Genomic DNA, 18,565 nt, shown 5'->3' with positions numbered 1-18,565 from the left:
TTTTTAAATTCCTAGGAAATATTTGTAAAATTACAGTTAGCAGAAGTTTAGCATATCACACATGAAGTTACAATTAGCCATGCTCCTAAGACATTGATTAAATTCATAGTTGGGGGGGATACCTGGTGAGCTCTTCTTTAATCTTCAGGGGTTCATGTGGGTAGAATTTCACTCTAAAGCACATGGTATATGGCGGATGAGCTGAAACATTATAAAGAAAAAAAAGTGAGAACAGCTGTATAAAACATGGCCTCTTCTGCACCGCAGAAAATGTCCCCAATGGTTTCTCAAAAAAACTTGTGACATACAGTGCACCAAATTAAGAAAAAGAAACAAGCAAAAAGCAGATATAATGTGTGATAAGAAAGTTCAAAGCATAAGCAGGAAGTCTAAACCAAAGATTTGTACCATATCATTATAAGAGAGGGAGAGAAATCTCACCACAAAGTAAAAAATCCTTCTAGATATTTGGTATATCATGGCTGCCACAGAGGCTATGGATGACTGTATAAGGATCTACACTAGCCTTGTCCAACCTTTGGGCCACATTGTTGCTGGACTACAGTTCCCATAATTCCTGACCATTGGCCATGGTGGCTGGGGCTGATGGGAGTTGCAGTCTAGCAACATCTAGGAACCCAAAGGTTGGACAAGGCTGATCTAGACAATGCAGTTTCTAACCCTGTAGATCCTGTCTCAATTTGCACAAGATTAAAAAAATGAGAGGTGAAATATATTCTAGCAAATTCCTAGGTATGCTCTATGTTTTTAATTGACCATGCCCACCCTTCCTTAAGTGAGTTGTTTAAGCATAGCAGGCTGAACACATGCATCCTGGGGACGCCAAGTTTGCTTTTTCCAACAGCTAGATTCACCATTTAAGTAGCAACATATTGTAACCAGTCTGATTTTGCATCAAACTGCAGTTTCAGATTCAACTGTTAATGGACCCAAAATAGAAATAGAGCATAAGCTCCAGTTTGAAACACAAAAGGCTGTCTTCACCATCATATGACACTGACCAATAAAAAGGCTTTGAAATTAATAAAAAATAAATCTGACACAGATTTCAAGGATGAATAATGAGAGAAATATAATTTTCTAGGTTAGATGATCTGTAGAAACAGTAGTAACACAGGAAAGAAGCAAAGTAAGAAGAACAAAAAAAATACAAAAATGTAATTCTCCATCTTTGGAGATGTAGTCCTGATCGCAGGTGTTGCCACCACTCACCATATGTTCAGAGGCACATGTTACCAAATTCTTCCAAGTGACACAGGAAGTGGATTGGACTGTGAGAGATCATCCCAAATTGTTTGCATTTTGACAAATTTGTAGGGCAGTACAATATGTCAGAGAGGTCAGGTCTCCTGCTCCCCTGGTGCATTCACTATAGCTGTCCAAATTCCCACCTTTTTAAAGTTTGATAGAAATATCTGTGGGCTATAGGTACGTTCTTAAACCTGAAGGGTTTTTTGCCTATTCGTGAATTTCTCTGCTTTTTAATTCGGGAGGTAAGAAATGGGATCCTGTGCAAGTTTGCTGAGAATGGATTGATCATTTGCATGCTCATTGAGTTAAATGGGATTTACTCCTCTGCAATCATGCTTAGCATAGGTAAAACTGACCACGGGAGAGGAGGATAGGGTGGGACGGAGGGAGGGCTGGAGTGGGCAGGGGAGGAGGAGGAAGGAAGTCAAAAGGGAAGAAAGAAAGGAGGAAAGAAGAGAGGGGAAGGAGGGGAAAGGGGGAGGGGAGGAGGGGAGGAGGGGAGGAGAAGGAGAGAGATGGAAGAGAGGGAGGGAGGGAGAGGAGAGAGGAGGAGGGGAAAGGCAGGTCTGATCATTTGTGTGCTTTTAAATGGGATTTACTCCAGTGCAACCATGCTTAGGATAGGTGAAACTGACCATGGGGGGAGAAGGGGGAGGGGAAAGGAGAAGAAAGGAGGAATGGAGGGGAAGAAAATGCGCAGGACAGAGGGGATAGGAGGGGGAGGAGGGGAGGGCAGGTTTGATCATTGCACGCTTTTTGAGTTCAGTAGGATTTACTCCTGTACAATCATGCTTAGGATAAGAAACTGACCTGGGGGAAGGGCAGGGAGGGAGAAGGGGAGGGAAGTGGGAGAGAAGGGGAGGAACGGTAAGGGTAGGAAGAAAAAGGGAGGGGAGGGTGAGGGAAGGAGATGTGGGCACTGGGCAGAGGGAAAGCCCCTTTCCTTTCCAAGAGGAAGATTGTGAACAATATTGTTTTTCAGGGTTTCCCCCACCTTATTATTCTACAGCAGTACTCACCCACCCAAATTTAAACCAAACTTGGTCACATCCACACCAGACCTATATTTAGAGAGTCATGGCTTTTCCAAAACAATCCTGGGAAGTGTAGTTTGTGAAAGGTGCTGAGAGTTAGGAGACTTCTATTCCCCTCACAGAGCTCCAGTGGCCAGATTGGTTTAACAGAGAATTCTAGGGATTGTAGCAAGATGCAAATTTGTAAAAATGCAATATTACATTTTTTTTTGTATGTTGGTGTTCTCCTTACTTTGCTTCTTTCCTGTGTTACTACTGTTTCTACAGAAAATCTAACCTAGAAAACTAATTTCACTCATTATTCATCCTAAAAATCTGTGTCAATTTTATTTTTATTAATTTCAAAGCCTTTTTACTGGTCAATGTCATATGATGGTGAAGACAGCCTTTGTGTTTCAAACTGGAGGTTATGGTCTATTTCTATTTGTTGGAATAGGCTAATATTGCATGGTCACTTTAAGGGATATTTGGGAAATATCCCATGTACCTGTTTACCATGATGTAACTTCCTAATGGGTGGGGTTTAGTTACCTGACTTCCTTCGCCTTTTGTCCTGGGGGATTTTGAATATTCTCTATTCTTCTTGCTGATCTTCTACCTTTGAGAGAGGCCGCATGGCAAGATGCTTTCTCTCTGAGAGCATCCATTACCAAACACCAAGATGGACTGAGACTCCTATATTTTCTTTCTTCTAAGCTAAAGCCTATGTTCTTCTAAACATATGAGGTCGTGAGTAAACATTCTTTTTCTTTTACCTAAAGGATTGTGTCTGTTGTTATTTATATAGAGAAAGGTGGGCTGGTTTACATTCTCATTCCGCTGCTTGTATTTTTACAACTCTGCTAAGAAATAGGACCAACCAAATTAGTTCCTATTTCTGTGTGTGTATTTTTATAATACCAAACAGGTTATGTTGCCCAGAAATAGTTGAGAATTAAACCAGATTTTTCGGGTTTTATTTTAAGCATTTTTTGCATGCTTTGTTTCCCCCTTTGCTCTGTATCAGGCACCAACTTTATAGAGACTATTTTTGCTGCTGTTACTTCCTTGAGTTGTTTAGCATAACAAAAAGCTCTTCTCAGACCAGGAAGAATGTATCAGCAAAGCAGAGGATTTTCAAGGAGAATGCTTGAACTATCCGCTGTTAATTTTGACCAGTGGAAGAGTAGAATCTTGATTAATTTAACAGCAGAGGAAGTTATTTGCTGTATCGAAAAACCTAAACCAGGAGAGGAAGATCCTGAACAAATAAGCATTTGGGAAGACAAAGACTCTCTTGCAAAAGCTATAATATTTGATTCTCTGAAGGATCAACAGCTTGTTTATATAAGTGACTGTAAAAGTGCCAAAGAGATGCTAGACAAACTTCAAACAGGTTTTGGATTTCAAAGCTTTAGATGCCAAACCATGTTGATTAAAGAGATAGTGAATTTAAAATTGCACACAAAGGAAAATTGTGAAAAACATATCACTTCCTTGTTGCTTATTTTTAACAAATTGAAATTGGCTGGGCTTGATTTTCACCATCAACAGAAGTTTGGTTTCCTTTTGGGATCCCTTGGAAAGAGATTTGATCCTTTCATTTCTCTTCTAAACCATGATCCTGAGATTCTTTTTGAACAAGCCCTTGCGAAACTCAGACAAGAATGTGTGATCCAGAGAGACAAATGATAATGGATCAAATTACCTGGCTAGCAGGGATAAAGGGAAGGGAAAAGCCCCTCCCAAGAGCCAATCACAATGCTGTTTTTCATGTGGGAGGCATGGTCACCTGGCCAGGGACTGTGACTCACCCAAAAGTTCAACAGCCAATGGCAGCTCTCCCAATTTTAAACAAAGAGAACAAAGGCAGCATGCTTCATCTAAGGATAAGCAGGAACCTCAGAGAGAGAGATTCAAAGGAAGAAATTTCCTTTTAACGCACAAAAGTCTTGTGGCAAATAATTACAAACAAAAATCAAACAATTGGATTTTAGACAGTGGATGTACAAACCACAGTTGTTATAATGAAGATTTATTTGATGAAATAAACAGTGATACTGAAGGAAGAATCCAGACTGCCAATGGTCAATATATGAACATTAATGGATCTGGATCCATTGCTCTTAGGTGCAAGGTATCCGATAAAACCATAGTAAATGTGGCAGATCATGTTTTATATGTCCCAGACTTAAATTGCAATATGCTGAGCATCTCAGCTTTAGACAAGAAAGGATTTGCAATACATTTCCAGGATGGAAAGTGTACAGTGACCAAAGATGATGACTTGCTTGCACTAGCTTATGAAAATGATGGTGCTTATGAACTGAGTCTTACAGCTGAACAAGCAAACACAGCCGTGGTGGACAAGGAAGAGACCAGCCTAGAACTTTGGCACAGAAGACTGGGACACCGTGATGCAAAGGTGATCCTACAGCTGCAAAAGCAGAATCTTGCCACTGGTATCAAGGTAAACCAAGAGTACCATGATAAGGCAAGCAGGTGCATAAATTGCATTGAGGAAAAGGGTGTTAGGCCCTCATTTCCACCAAGGACTGAAAAGAGAAGCACCAAGGTGCTAGATCTCATACACAGTGACCTATGTGGACCATTTAATGTACACTCACTTGGGCAGAATAGATATGTTCTAATTTTTGTGGATGATTTTTCAAGATACTGTGTGACTTACTTATTGAAGGACAAGAATCAAACGCATGAGATGCTGAAGAAATACATCTCCATGGTGAGCACAAAATTTGAAAGGAAGCCGAAATCTCTACAGATGGACAACAGTGGTGAGTTTATATCGCACCAAACACAAAGTTTCCTGGAGGAACAAGGCATTTTGCACAGGAGGACTGTCAGTCATACTCCAGAGCAGAATGGGATTTCTGAAAGGAGACTTAGATCTCTTCTGGAAATGACAAAATGCATGCTTGCTGACACTGATCTACCCAAAAGGCTGTGGGGTGACGCGATCGTGGCTGCAACTTATATCCAGAACAGATTGCCAACCAAGGGCACCACACACACACCATTCCAGTTGTGGCATGGCAGAATTCCAAACCTAGCACATATCAGAGTGTTTGGAAGCATTGTTTTTGCCTACATAGCAAAACAAAAGAGGCAGAAGCTAGATGCTAGAACAGAACAGACTATTTTGATAGGATATGCTCCTGGTAGCATAGGCTACAGAGTTATGAACCTAAAGACAGGTGAAGTCAGCACAAGACATGTTGTCTACTTTGATGAATGAAGCAGAGCTGACAAAAGAGGGACTGTGCTAGATTTCTCAGAAGAGCAAGGACACCCCATCCAATCTCTTATAGATATGCCAGTACCCACATACGAAATACCAGAGACATCACAGATATCTGCACAACCTGACCCAAGCCTTGAACAAGAGGAAGAGGCAGAGATTGCAGAAAGTGATGATGAGGCTGAGAGAGGTACAGAAGCAGATGAGAATGACAAGACGACTGGACTGGAAGATGCTGCAGAGCCAGACCAGATCCCAGAACAAGCTCAGATCCTCATCGTGAACCAACAAGGGTGTACCTCCTCTATGCCTGTCCTACCTCGCAAAGTCGGTGCTACCCGGACAACCATTGACTTGGGAGCAGATAAAGCAGATGCCAGCATCCGAGGCTGCTCAGTGGAGAAAAGCCACTCAGGAGGAGATGGATGCACTGCACAAGAATAAGACTTGGACCCTGACAGAACTTCCACCAGGCAAGAAAGCCATAGGATGCAGATGGGTGTTCAAAGTGAAGCAAGATGCAGGAGGAGAAATTGAACGCTACAAGGCAAGACTAGTTGCCAAAGGTTTCCTGCAGAAATATGGAGAGGACTATGATGCTACTTTTGCTCCTGTTGTCCGACACAGCACAATAAGAATGCTACTAAGTGTGGCAGCCTCCAAACAGATGCACGTCAGACACCTCGATGTCAAGACTGCCTTTCTGCATGGAGAAATAACAGAGGAGTTGTACATGCAACAACCTCCAGGTTTCGTGAACCAGAAGCAAGCACATCTTGTATGCAAGCTTAAAAAGGGCCTGTATGGACTCAAGCAAGCTGCAAGAGCCTGGAACGAGAAACTGGATAAATTGCTCAAGGAGCTAGGCTTCAAGCAAGGTGAGGTAGACCAATGCCTGTACACCAGAAGCAAAGATGGACATTTGACATATATTCTGATTTATGTCGATGACTTGATCGTGGCGACTCAAAGAGATCAAGACTACAGAGAAGTTGTACATCATTTGAACAAAGAAGTTGAAATCAAAGAGCTAGGCACTGCAACATATTACCTAGGCATCCAGATTGAAAGGGAAGCGGATGGCTCCTACCTATTCAACCAAAAACAAAAGATTGTTGATCTTTTAGAGACTCTAGAACTCAAAGATGCCTATCCTGTACCAACGCCTATGGCAACAGACTTTCTTAAAGACAATGATGTAGATGAACCTTTACCAAATAATAACAAGTACAGAACAGCAATAGGGAAACTTTTGTACTTGACCACAAACACCAGACCTGACATAGCAAGTGCAGTAGGGATCCTATGTAGGAAAACTATCACACCCACACAAAAGGACTGGATTGCTGTCAAAAGGGTGGCTAGATACTTGAAAGGAACTATGGACTTTAAGCTGAGATTGCCAGCTAATAGTGATCCAAAGCTCGTGTGTTACACTGATGCTGACTGGGCTGGAGATAGCTCAGACTCCAAGTCAACTAGTGGCTTTCTGTTTATGTATGGAGATGGACCTATCTCCTGGGCTAGTCACAAGCAAGACATAATAGCATTTTCTTCCACAGAATCTGAGTACATAGCTGCTGCAGAAGCCTGCAAAGAAGCCATTTGGCTCAACAGACTACTAAAAGACCTTGGAATAAGGGTGCACAGACCTATCCAGGTGATGGAAGACAACCAAATTTGTATTAGACTTTCTCAGACTGAAAGAATCACTCCACGTACTAAACATATAGCTATAAAATACCATATTGTACGTGAGTTGACAGAGAAAGGATTCATCAAGATAAACTACTGTCCAACTGCAGAGATGACAGCTGACATCTTGACAAAGCCATTACCAAGAGACTGTTTCCAGAGACTTCATGTCAAAATGGGTTTATTAGATTAATGCATGCAAATTAGAGGAAGAGTGTTGGAATAGGCTAATATTGCATGGTCACTTTAAGGGATATTTAGGAAATATCCCATGTACCTGTTTACCATGATGTAACTTCCTAATGGGTGGGGTTTAGTTACCTGACTTCCTTCGCCTTTTGTCCTGGGGGATTTTGAATATTCTCTATTCTTCTTGCTGATCTTCTACCTTTGAGAGAGGCCGCATGGCAAGATGCTCTCTCTCTGAGAGCATCCATTACCAAACACCAAGATGGACTGAGACTCCTATATTTTCTTTCTTCTAAGCTAAAGCCTATGTTCTTCTAAACATATGAGGTCATGAGTAAACATTCTTTTTCTTTTACCTAAAGGATTGTGTCTGTTGTTATTTATATAGAGAAAGGTGGGCTGGTTTACATTCTTATTCCGCTGCTTGTATTTTTACAACTCTGCTAAGAAATAGGACCAACCAGATTAGTTCCTATTTCTGTGTGTGTATTTTTATAATACCAAACACTATTTGGGGTGCATTAACAGTTGAATCTGAAACTGCAGCTCTGAAGTAAAATTTGACTGATTACAATATGTTGCTACTTAAGTAATAGTCCAGCTGTTGGAAAAAACAAACTTGGTCTGCCCAAGAAGCATGTGTTCAGCCTGCTTCTGTTATTTGGCCTGATTGCTGGTGTTGCCACCTTTGCCTTCTTCTTGCACTTCCTCAGTCCTTTCTCTGTTGCCATATTGTCTCTTGTCTTGCCTGCAAGTCTCTACACAAGATAACAAATAGACACAAATCTGACATTAAGAAAGGTAACACAGAAAAGCCTGTAGGGGAACATTTTAATCTTCCTGGCCATTCAGTTGCAGGAGTCTTGTTGCGCCTTCATTCAGAAGGGTGACTTAACAAATTGACCAAATTATAGCATTATGGGTGCCTTTATTTCGTGGTGCCTTTATCCAGTGGAGAGTGCAAAACAGTTCCTGTGCACTAACTCAGTTTCTGAGCAATGTACAGAATTCAAAATATTGGCAATCTTCTTTTCACTTCAGTCTCTTAACCAAATATCCTAGAAGTAAGTGCATGCAAGTCATATGCATTACAACTGAGCTATAATGTAGATAATCTGTTTGGAGAGCAGGAGGAGTTGGCAGAAGATTGGATTCAGCCATCCCTATTTCTCATGTCTTGCTTCCCCAGAGAAATTATCAGTGCTGTGGCTAAGAATCTGATTTGGAACTGAAAGTGTACAGTCCCAGTATCTACACTGAGCTTTTCAATCAAGGAAAATGTGTGCTGATCAGCTGACTGCGGCAAACCTAATTCTGAGTTGTGGTATAAATCCCATGTTAGGGCTTAACACACACACACGTATTTATGCAAGAGTATCTTCACAGGGTGATTTGTGTGACTGCTGACAGATGGGGCTAGTCCTGAGAACTACAGCTTGATGACAATTAGTAGCAGGCAGCAAGGACTGAGGGAGGAGAGAAGGCTGATGCAGTGGAGAGAGGGCTAGCAGCAGTGGAGAGATGACAATTAGGAAGCGGGATGGGAACTGAAGGAGGAAAGGAGGCAGAGGAGGATGGGCCACTGAGAAGGACTTGAAAGGAGGAAAGAAGGACTTTGGGGGAGGAGGATCAACGGGGATAATCCCATTTGCTGTTGAAAGAAGCCATATGGGGTGGCTTGCAAAGGACTCAGTTGACTGCCCCTTTCCCACCAAGCAGGGGGAAAGGGAAAGCTTTGGCTTCTCCCTCATCCTTCTTCCATGTTTGGGAGAATGCCAGGGAGATCAATTCAGGTTAATTCTAGCTCATGAGGCAAGTCTCTCCAGGGAGCTTTCTCATGCACCCAAATCCAGTGCTAAAGAGGATTGACTTTCCCCTGCATCAGTTTATGCAAAGAGAGACCAATCCAGCTTGATATGGATGCACAAGAGAGGTCTCTGCAGGAAACTCTCTCGTTCACTCAAATGTGCTCCGTTTCTCTGGATGTTGGAGTCCTAAAGTCCGGACTTCAAAGCACCTTGCAGAAAGCTACACACTTCTAAAAGTAACATTTTAGCAGTGTGTTATTGCCTGCGAGGTGCTTTGAAGTTCAGAATTTGGAACTCAAAAGCCCAGGGAAATGGAACACATTAGGGTGACCAAGATTTCCCTGCAGGGAGCTTGCACATGCATCCAAATAAAGCTGGCTTGGATGGAGAGAAGCAAGTGTAAAGGGAAGAGGGAGCTGACTTTAATGACCTGTAAAGGGAGAGAGGGGTTGGTTTTGGCAACCTGTAGAGGGGAGAGGAGGGAGGTTGGTTTGATGAGAAGTGTGGAAGGGAGCTTCGATGGGGGTTCTTTGGGGGCTGAAGGATAGGGGAGTTGGTGAGTGAAGCCCCTAGAATTTATGTAATTATTGCAAAATTCTAATATAACATTGTGGTACAAGAAAAGCAAACATTAGTGACTCATGAGAAAAACATCACTGGGCCAGTACATTACACACATACAAACAGTGCAGCAACAGACCTATTGTCTAACAGTCACTCAAAGAAGTGAACATGAAAACTGGAACAGAAATTAAAAAATAAGATGTCTTTTTTATAAAAAATATTTGCATGCTGAAGAAGCATAAATAATAAAGTTTATTGCAGCAGTGAGTCCTTCCTTTCAGAATGCCCCTTTATCTGTCAGATAAGGCCCAGCTGGTACACTAAAGGGCCCAATGCTTTGTCAGGCTTCCCTGTCATCTGAGGCATGACTCTTTTGCTGAAATAGATTCGTAATCATAATCGTTTAAAAGGATTTGCCACACCATGCATTGCATTCAGTACAGCATCTTTAAAGTGATGCTAATAACTCACTAGCTTACACACCAAGAGACAAAGGGAAGGAAAAGATAAAAGCTCCCTGTAAGATTCCATACACAAACTGTTAATTGCAGAGAATCCCATGTGCAAGGACACCACACACTAGAGAGACAGTTTCTCAACACATTCAAATGAAGTGAGCTGCCACAGAATATAAAAAGAAGCTGTTTCAGGATATTCATTTGCCCAGCCTGTAAAGCTTGGGGATATCCTGAAATGAGTGTCACCCAACCTCCCATCACTCCTGAATTCCTCTTCAACTTAAGATCTACAGTTGAGGCCTGTGATGCCCCTGTAACTGTAATATTGTAAATATGCTAAGTGTGGGTTTATTAGAGTATATGTGGTAAGTAGACTGAGTGAGAGGGGGGAGTACATGGGTTGGAATGTTGATGAGTGTTGTATTATGATTGGCTGAGCGCTTGAGTGTCTGAAGGATGACAGATCTGTTAGTTCGGTTCGTTGGGTTTTTGTGAGGCTTTGAGAGGGTTGTTGGGTGGATTGGATTAGGCGGGTAGTGAGGCAGGTTATTGACGACTAGAAACATAAAGAGTAACTCATCTTATGAAACCACATGCTTGTTGACTATACCTTTAAGTAATCTTGTTATTCCCTGTGTATATAAATAAATATTTCTTGGTTTACTAAAAGGCCTGATCCTTGGCTGGGTTTACACAGACCAGAAGGGTGGGCAGGGCAGCCATATACCAAGATTGGGAAACAGTATCAATGGTGGCAGCGGTGAAGAGATAGTGTAACATCAGCAGGTATCCAGAGCAACCCAGGGCTGTAATCTTTATAGGCACAAAGATACAGGGGGGTTGTGGCCTGCAAGTGCACCCAGACACAAGATAGCAATAGGCCAGGAGGAGACTAAGGCACAGTCTCAAGGCAATATTGTTTACAGAGAGTGTCAGGTAGTGGTGCCTAGCAGTGGGATCTTGAGAGATCTGTGCTAGGGCCAGTGAGAGAACCGTTTTAAGAGAGTAGGACCCTGAGGTGGGACCGTGACAGGGCGGTGACCACGGGAGTGGTCCTGACAAGGCCCTTCTCCGTCTGCCTTCTCTAGTGGATATTTGCTATGTATGCACAAAGGAGAGGGCCTTTTCTATGCTGATGCCCTCTCTAAAGAGGTATGACTGGAGCCACTGTTATACTGTTTTTGGGAACTAAGTTTTACACGCATTTTAAACTGTTATGTTGCTTTAGTCTTGCTCTGTAGCTTTAAAAAAGTTTACTTAGTTTGTTATGAAGGCTGCTGTTTTTATTGTATTGATATTGTGCATGAATAATTTTATTCATGCTTATTGTACACCACCCTGGAATCCTTGGATGAAGCATGGTTTGGAAATATTTTAAATACATAAATATAATTGGAGGTATAGAATTGCTTCAAGGCCCGGCCCGGCCCGGCCATCTCTGCCTGGCTGCTATGGCAACAAGCAATGGCAACAGTGAAAAAGGAGATGTAGAGACCTCAGAGCAGGAATATGTAACTACAACTGTGTAGCCCTCTAGACACCTTTTTCTGGCCCTTGAGACTCTCCCCAGGCCACACTCCCTCCCCAGAAAGGAGGTAAGTTTTTAAGCCCTTTCTGAGTGAACCAGTGTGTCTCACCTGTACTCAGGATATTCTCCCATTCCACATTAAGTTTCATGTGCTTCCACTTCTGATTCTACAATTAATTCTGATTCTATCATTCTATTAGCTACATTGACATTTGTTTATTTAACTTCTAACTTTTTGTTCAGAAAGTTCAAAGTTACATATGTTTCCTTGCAAGCCCCCATCTACCTAGGGAGGTGGTGGGCTCTCCAACACTGGAGGCATTCAATATACAGTGCCTGGTAAGTGCCTGGTAAGATTTCAGCCTCAATTCCATTCATCCATATATATGTATCTATATTCTCTCACAAATATTAGCTACTGAAACATTTGTGCTTCTCTTAAAAATGTACAATGCTACCAAGGGTATGAGGACAAAACTTCCCACCTTTTCATAGATTAAGTGTTGTTTGTTTATTTATTTATTTATTTATTATTTGATTTATATCTCGCCCTTCCTCCCAGCAGAAGCCCATCTTGTTATGGGTTTGGGGTTGAGATACGGATGATTTCTAGGAGTCCACTCCAGCCTCTGATTTGGAACCCTGTACCCAGGGGTGAGACACCCGCTCCGCTGGTTAGATGAGTCCTCTTTTCTTAATCTAATTGAGTGGCCAGGTGAGTTAATGGGTCTATCAAGTGCCCATTAACTGGCAAATGAGCCAGGGAGATCCTATTGTTACTGAAACTCTTCAGGAGACCCCCCATTTCCTGAGGCCAAGGAGAGGCTTGTGTTTTTGAGTGGAGCCGGAAGAAAGGCTGGGAACTGCAGGCAGGCAGAGAGGATATCTCTCTGCATGATGGCTTTAGGATGCCTCCTGTAACACTGATGGAAAAGCTGAATATTGGACTGCTGATGCTTTGAACCCCTCCATCTTAAGCTCAGGTTGGAATGTGTGTAAATAAATAAGCCACATTTCATAAGGACACCACTGTCTCCGCTGACCTTCTTTCCAAGGAAACCAAACCCTGGGTAAGAGCAGAGACCTCTGTAGATCTCTCACCGCTTGGAGATCGGGGTGGCATGCAACAGTATATTGACAACAACCTACATACGTATAACAAGCAGCAAGTCTCACTCTCTAAAGTCAAGTCTTCGGGGATGGCAAACTGAGCTTTCTTCTTGGGCATCAGATTAAATCACTAACAAATCACAGTAGTTGTGTCCATAGGCAAAGCAAGCAAGCAAGAGTATTAATGTTTAAATAAAATTAGACAACTTTCATCCTTTAGAATCCACAGCATGGTTCCTATACACCAGCCTTCCCCAACCTGCTTCCCTCCAGCTGTTTTATACTACAACTCCCAACAATCCCAGCCAGTATACTTCTGCTGGCTTGGGCTGTTGGGAGTTATAGTCAAAAATAGCTGGAGGGCACCAGGTCAAGGAAGACTGCTAGACACACCAGCCTGGAAAAAGGGATGGGAGAGAAATTTGATTCAGTTCACTTGTAAAGGCAAACCTACATAATTTGCACTTTCTGAAACAATACATGAATCAAAGCACAGCCATCCTTTGAAATTCACACTTCTCTGAATTTTGCAGTATAGTTCTCCAGCCAGGAAAAGTGTACAAAAATGTATGCACTAGGGTAACGTATGCATAAAATGCATATATTAGGGAAAAGAAGATACACAATTTATTTATATTAGGGAAATTTGCTTTGCAAAATGTGTGCAACAGCAAAATAAGATTTAAATTCACTGATGAATTTTCATGAGGATCTTTTTATTTAAAAAATCACAAAATGATGGGGAAATATGAAACTGAACTTAAAAGTGGAAAGATGAGAATCAGAAAACTAATGTTGACAGATTTGTCCATCCCTACCTGGGAGTAAATCCCATTCAGATCAATGTGTTTTTGAGTGGAGTTGGAGAAAAGGCTGGGAATTGGAGGCAGGCAGAGAGGCTGGCTCTCTGTACCATGGCTTTAGGGTGTAAATGGCATTTACTTCTAAGTAAACATATTCTGGATTGCGCTGCAAATTGATATTTACTGAGAATACCAGACTCTCTGAGTGAGAGATAGGAAGGAAAAAGCTTGTGATTTTTCTCCTCCTTCACAATCCCCAGCCCGTTCTCTCTCTCTCTCTCTCTCTCTCTCTCTCTCTCTCTCTCTCACACACACACACACACACACACACACACACACACACACACACACACACACACACACCATTACTCTTGATCCTCAAGCCCCAGGTGACCCCATCCCTTCCAGAGTAGACTTTGTAGAAGAAATGGAAAAGCCTACAGCAGTAACTGTCTAAAGCAAGGACAGGAAACTTTTATCAACATGAGGATCACATTACCTCTTGGTCAACCCTTAAATGAGAACATGTCACTGATGAACGGTACTAAAATAAGAGTGGGCACAACCAAAAACCATACCACAGTCTCTACCACATAGCCTCTATTGTGCTCAGCTATCTTCTGATCACCTGGGAAGCGGGGGATGTTTAAAATTGCCCTCCCTGCAATTCTCCCTCCCACACCAATCCCCACCTCAACTGTTTGGAAAAGGGAATGGCAAGGGAAGCCATTGTGAACTGACACTTTGGCATTTCCAGTGGGAAAGGCAAAGGGTGAGGGAAATTATTGGGAACCATTGCTTTAAGGTACTCCAGGCGTTTTCAAGTGGTGGATCCTGAAATAGCCAACAAGAAAGACAAGGGGGTTGGGGAACACATTGGGAATGACCAGTCTGAGCAGTAGCCGAAGAGGGAGGAAGGCAGAGCATTGCAAGCATTAGATGCTGCCCCACCCTTCCCCTTTAGCAACCACCCAGAAAATGGTGGTCCTATTTGGACTGTTAGTGGGTTGGTCCAAAAGCCTGGTGGGTCCATGATTCCTACCCCTGTTCTAAAGGAAGTGCTACCAAATACATGGATAAGACCATGAGGAGCCAGGAGACCATTTAATCAACTCATAACCCTCACCTCTAATTAGATATGAATGAGTATATGTCAGTAATCAATCCTTGGGTATCTACCTCAGAGGTAGCCAACACGGTGCCCTCCAGATGTTGGACTCTAATTCTCAGCCAACACGACCAATGCTTGGGGATTACAGGAGTTGTAGTCCAACATCAGCAGGATGCCACATTGACCACCTCTGTCCTGTCTAATAATTAGGGGGAGATTTATATCCCGCCCTTTCTCCCGATAGAAGCCTAGGGCGGCAAACAAAAGCACTAAAAAACACTCTAAAACATCACAGAAACAGACTTTAAAATATATTACAACAAAACATCTTTAAAAATATATTGAAACAAAACATCTTTAAAAACATCTTTTTTAAAAAGCTTTAAAAACATCTTAAAAAGCAATTCCAACACAGATACAGACTGAAATAAGGTTTCTACTTAAAAGTCTTGTCAAGACTGTAGACTCAATAGTAAGGCCAGATGTATTATTTGTTAGTTTTGATTCTATTGCTGAAAACTAAGCTTTTGGAAAGGCTGAGCTTTTCATTTAAAAAATAGGCAACCTTGGGTGTAGGGTTGGACTCAGTGTTTTTGATCCAGTTTTGAGGTTTGTTGTTGTTATGTGCCTTCAAGTCAAGTACGACTTATGGCGTCCCTATGAATCCAGTAGCATCTGTCATGAACCACCCTGCTCAGATCTTGTAAGTTCAGGTCTGTAGCTTCCTTTATGGAATCAATCAATTTGAGGTCTACAGCAGTGAAGTTTCCAGGCAAGTTCTTCAATGGACTGCGCATAGCCTAAGCAGGGCCAAGTCTAGGGAGCTTCCATGAGTCTGGCCTTTTGGGCTAGACCAGAGACTACATAGCTCTTTTTTGAGGCTGGACATTTTCTTCCAGTGAGTCCCTTTTAAGACATACATAAAGATTGTGAAAACCAAAATGAAATAGTGGAATATATTTAGGGGGGTTAGCACTTCAAAGCTCTTTCTGAATGAACCACGTTGCTTTTCTGGTGCTGTTTCACACCAGGTTCAAAGCCAAAAAGAATAGTCATGTGAAATGGTCTGAGTCATATAAAGTAGCATAAATCAAGCAAATGTATAAGAAGTATAATGGAACAATCCTTCACAGTGGGGAAGGAGATAGAAACATGCTACTACACAGCACTTGAAAATAGCACAGCATATTTTGAACTGGGCTGTCAAAACTTACATTTCATTTGCTTGGAGATAGACTTGTTGGGCTCGAGCCAGTGCTGAAACAAAAGGGGCAGAGATCAGCAGTTGAAGCATTGCAAAGGACATCACTTTTATTTACTATCACAAGGTCACAATAAACTGACAAGCAGTTTTCATACCAGCTGTGATTTATATTGTGTTTTATGTCAAACAGCTTCAAAGGGACGCCTGTACTTGTGAAAGGATAATGAAAATGTGTAACTTGAATGTGAAAGGCATAACTAATGCAGTAACAATGGGTATGTTTAAGGTTATTCAAAGTCTGGACAATGGGGAAAGGAATAGGCAGACTTTGGTCTACTACAGAACCACCAGATGTTTCAGTGGCAGAACAGAAACATACTTACTGCTTCTTTATATGGGGAAGTAGAGACGGCTATTAAGATAAAAGACCTTAGAGTAAAATCATACCTCTAGATGCTTTTTTAATATCATTTTCCCCACCCTTCCTCCAAGGAGATCAGGGTGGCTTACACGTTTTCCCTCTCTCATTTTATCCTCAAAACAACCCTGTGAGATAGGTTAGGATGAGAAAAAGGAAGGTAGTATTTGCTACGATGTATCTCTAGAGATACATCTAAAGATAAGGAGCTGATGAGGGGGAAAGGTGTGCTGACCCACAAGTACCACTTTTGTGTTCAGTCAGTGGAATTTGCACTCAGATTTTTCCTGTAAGCAAAATATCACTGTAATTAAGTACTATCTTTTGCCGAAAAAGCACCTGTCAGATGTAGTGCTGTCCAGCTTGTCTAAGCACATTGTTTAGCTTTTTTTTTGCAGGCCTGAGTAAGATTCTCTTATACCATGCTAAATCAAATCTATCAAAAAATGAGAGAAAATGAGAATACAAAATAGCAACATGAAAATATGAGGGCTTTTTGTATTTAATTTTGATGCCACAGCTCTACTCCAGCTGTGAAAGCTACAGTCAAGGCTGATTTAGAGCAGCATTTAAAAAAAACCCAAATATTTGATGACTCTGATATAAACTGTGCTATATTGATATTGCATGGAAACATAAGGTATTATTTAATATTTGCTTGTATGTTTGTATAATGAATTTCCCATCAGATCTGCATTTCCACAGTACAAAAAAAGAAAAAAAGAGATGTTTTAAAATGAATAAATGGTCCTTCCTGATAGTAATAATGTGGGTGGCATAATTTCCTAAAGTGGTGTCTGAAGAAGTCTTCTGTAAGCCTGATAACTGCAAGCCTGATAACGTAAGAGCTGCCTCATACATCACAGACACAACAATCCAGTGCACCAGGGTAACCAATGTGATGCCCTCCAGTTGTTTTGGACTAGAGTTCCCATCACCCTTAGCCAGCATGGCCAATAGTCAGAGATGATGGAAAGTGTAGTCCACCCTGCAATACAATATATGTGTCAGGAGAAAGTCCAAGTGGATGTGAGCAGAGGACAATGTTGGCACGATCTACATACAATCTTTGTATTATCATTACATTTGTTATATTTCCTCAAACTTCCTCCAAGAAGCTCATGTCAGTATGCCCAGTTTCTCCCCTTACTTCTTTTATCTTCACAACAACCCTGTGAAGTAGATTAGCCTAGTGTCTTCAGGTGCCATAGTGCCTCCCCCCAAAAAACCCTTGGTGCCCTCCAGGGCCTCTTACACCTCCCTTTCAAAAATTGAAGGGGGGTTTGGGGTTTTTTTAACCTTGCATGGTGGCTGTGCTCACTGGAAAGTGAGGTTTAGGCCTTCAGACACCTCTACCATTCCTTTCCCCAGAATGCTTCTGGACCCACTTTGGAAATAAGAGGCCAAAGCAGGTAGACACTGAAACCTGTCAACCATCTGCTTTAAAAAATAAATTAAAAGAAACCCTGTTGCTACCTGATAAGCCTGTGGGACTGGGAGGAGAGAGAAGAAAGCCCAGGATCTTTTGTCTTTTGGGGCAGCTACCTTGATTTTTGTTGTGTGTGCTTTGCCCATCTGTGAGTTTCGGGGGGTGTATGTATAGAGTAGGGATGTAAGGATACAGCAATCTCAAGCCTGCCCTGTTTCATTGCAAACAATGCTGTTTCTGTTCTGCTACAGTTCAGCTTCCACTGTGCTATGGATAAAACTAACATTAATGATGTGATTCATTAAGTAATTCATTTCAATGGAAGGTAAATGTCAAAAACAATGCAGCAAAATGTAATTATTTACGTCATGTTTGCAGACTAAAAAATGATAGTGAATACCACTCGCTTGCATGATTTCTATTTCTGACTTTTTGTGTACATGTGAATTGTAGCAATTCCCACTCCCATTTCTGTTTCCAGAGGAATTCTCTGACATTCCTAGTACAGAAATATTTTGCCTGCTTGTTTTGAGGTGCGTCTGATGCTTATGTGTGTTTCTCTGAGCATTTCCATATTTTCTTCGTGAATGTTGTTGTGCATAGGTAGGATGCAGTCTGGTATTTGGGGCTCAAACCCAATCCCTTCCTTGTACTGAATTTCATGAGCAAATTATTTGTCCTTTATTGCTAGACAAGTCCCCCAC

The 18,565-nt window shown here is 41.8% G+C and overlaps 1 protein-coding gene across 3 annotated transcripts in view; it reads right to left on the bottom strand.

Annotated features, from left to right (window-relative positions):
• Nucleotides 1–18,565, bottom strand: part of FRMD3 (FERM domain containing 3) — a 240,238-nt gene that overhangs the window by 94,686 nt on the left and 126,987 nt on the right. For all 3 annotated transcript variants that reach the window (XM_061627122.1, XM_061627103.1, XM_061627113.1), the window contains exons 3-4: nucleotides 16,025–16,067; nucleotides 123–201 (exon numbers count right to left, since the gene is read on the bottom strand). In XM_061627122.1, coding sequence (XP_061483106.1) covers nucleotides 123–201; nucleotides 16,025–16,031 — 86 coding nt within the window. In that variant the 5' untranslated portion in view covers nucleotides 16,032–16,067. The remainder of the gene's footprint in view (nucleotides 1–122; nucleotides 202–16,024; nucleotides 16,068–18,565) is intronic.

This window comes from Rhineura floridana, chromosome 1 (genome assembly GCF_030035675.1).
Source record: "Rhineura floridana isolate rRhiFlo1 chromosome 1, rRhiFlo1.hap2, whole genome shotgun sequence".
Classification (NCBI taxonomy): Eukaryota; Metazoa; Chordata; class Lepidosauria; order Squamata; family Rhineuridae; genus Rhineura; species Rhineura floridana.
This window is presented reverse-complemented; position numbering and strand designations above follow the sequence as displayed.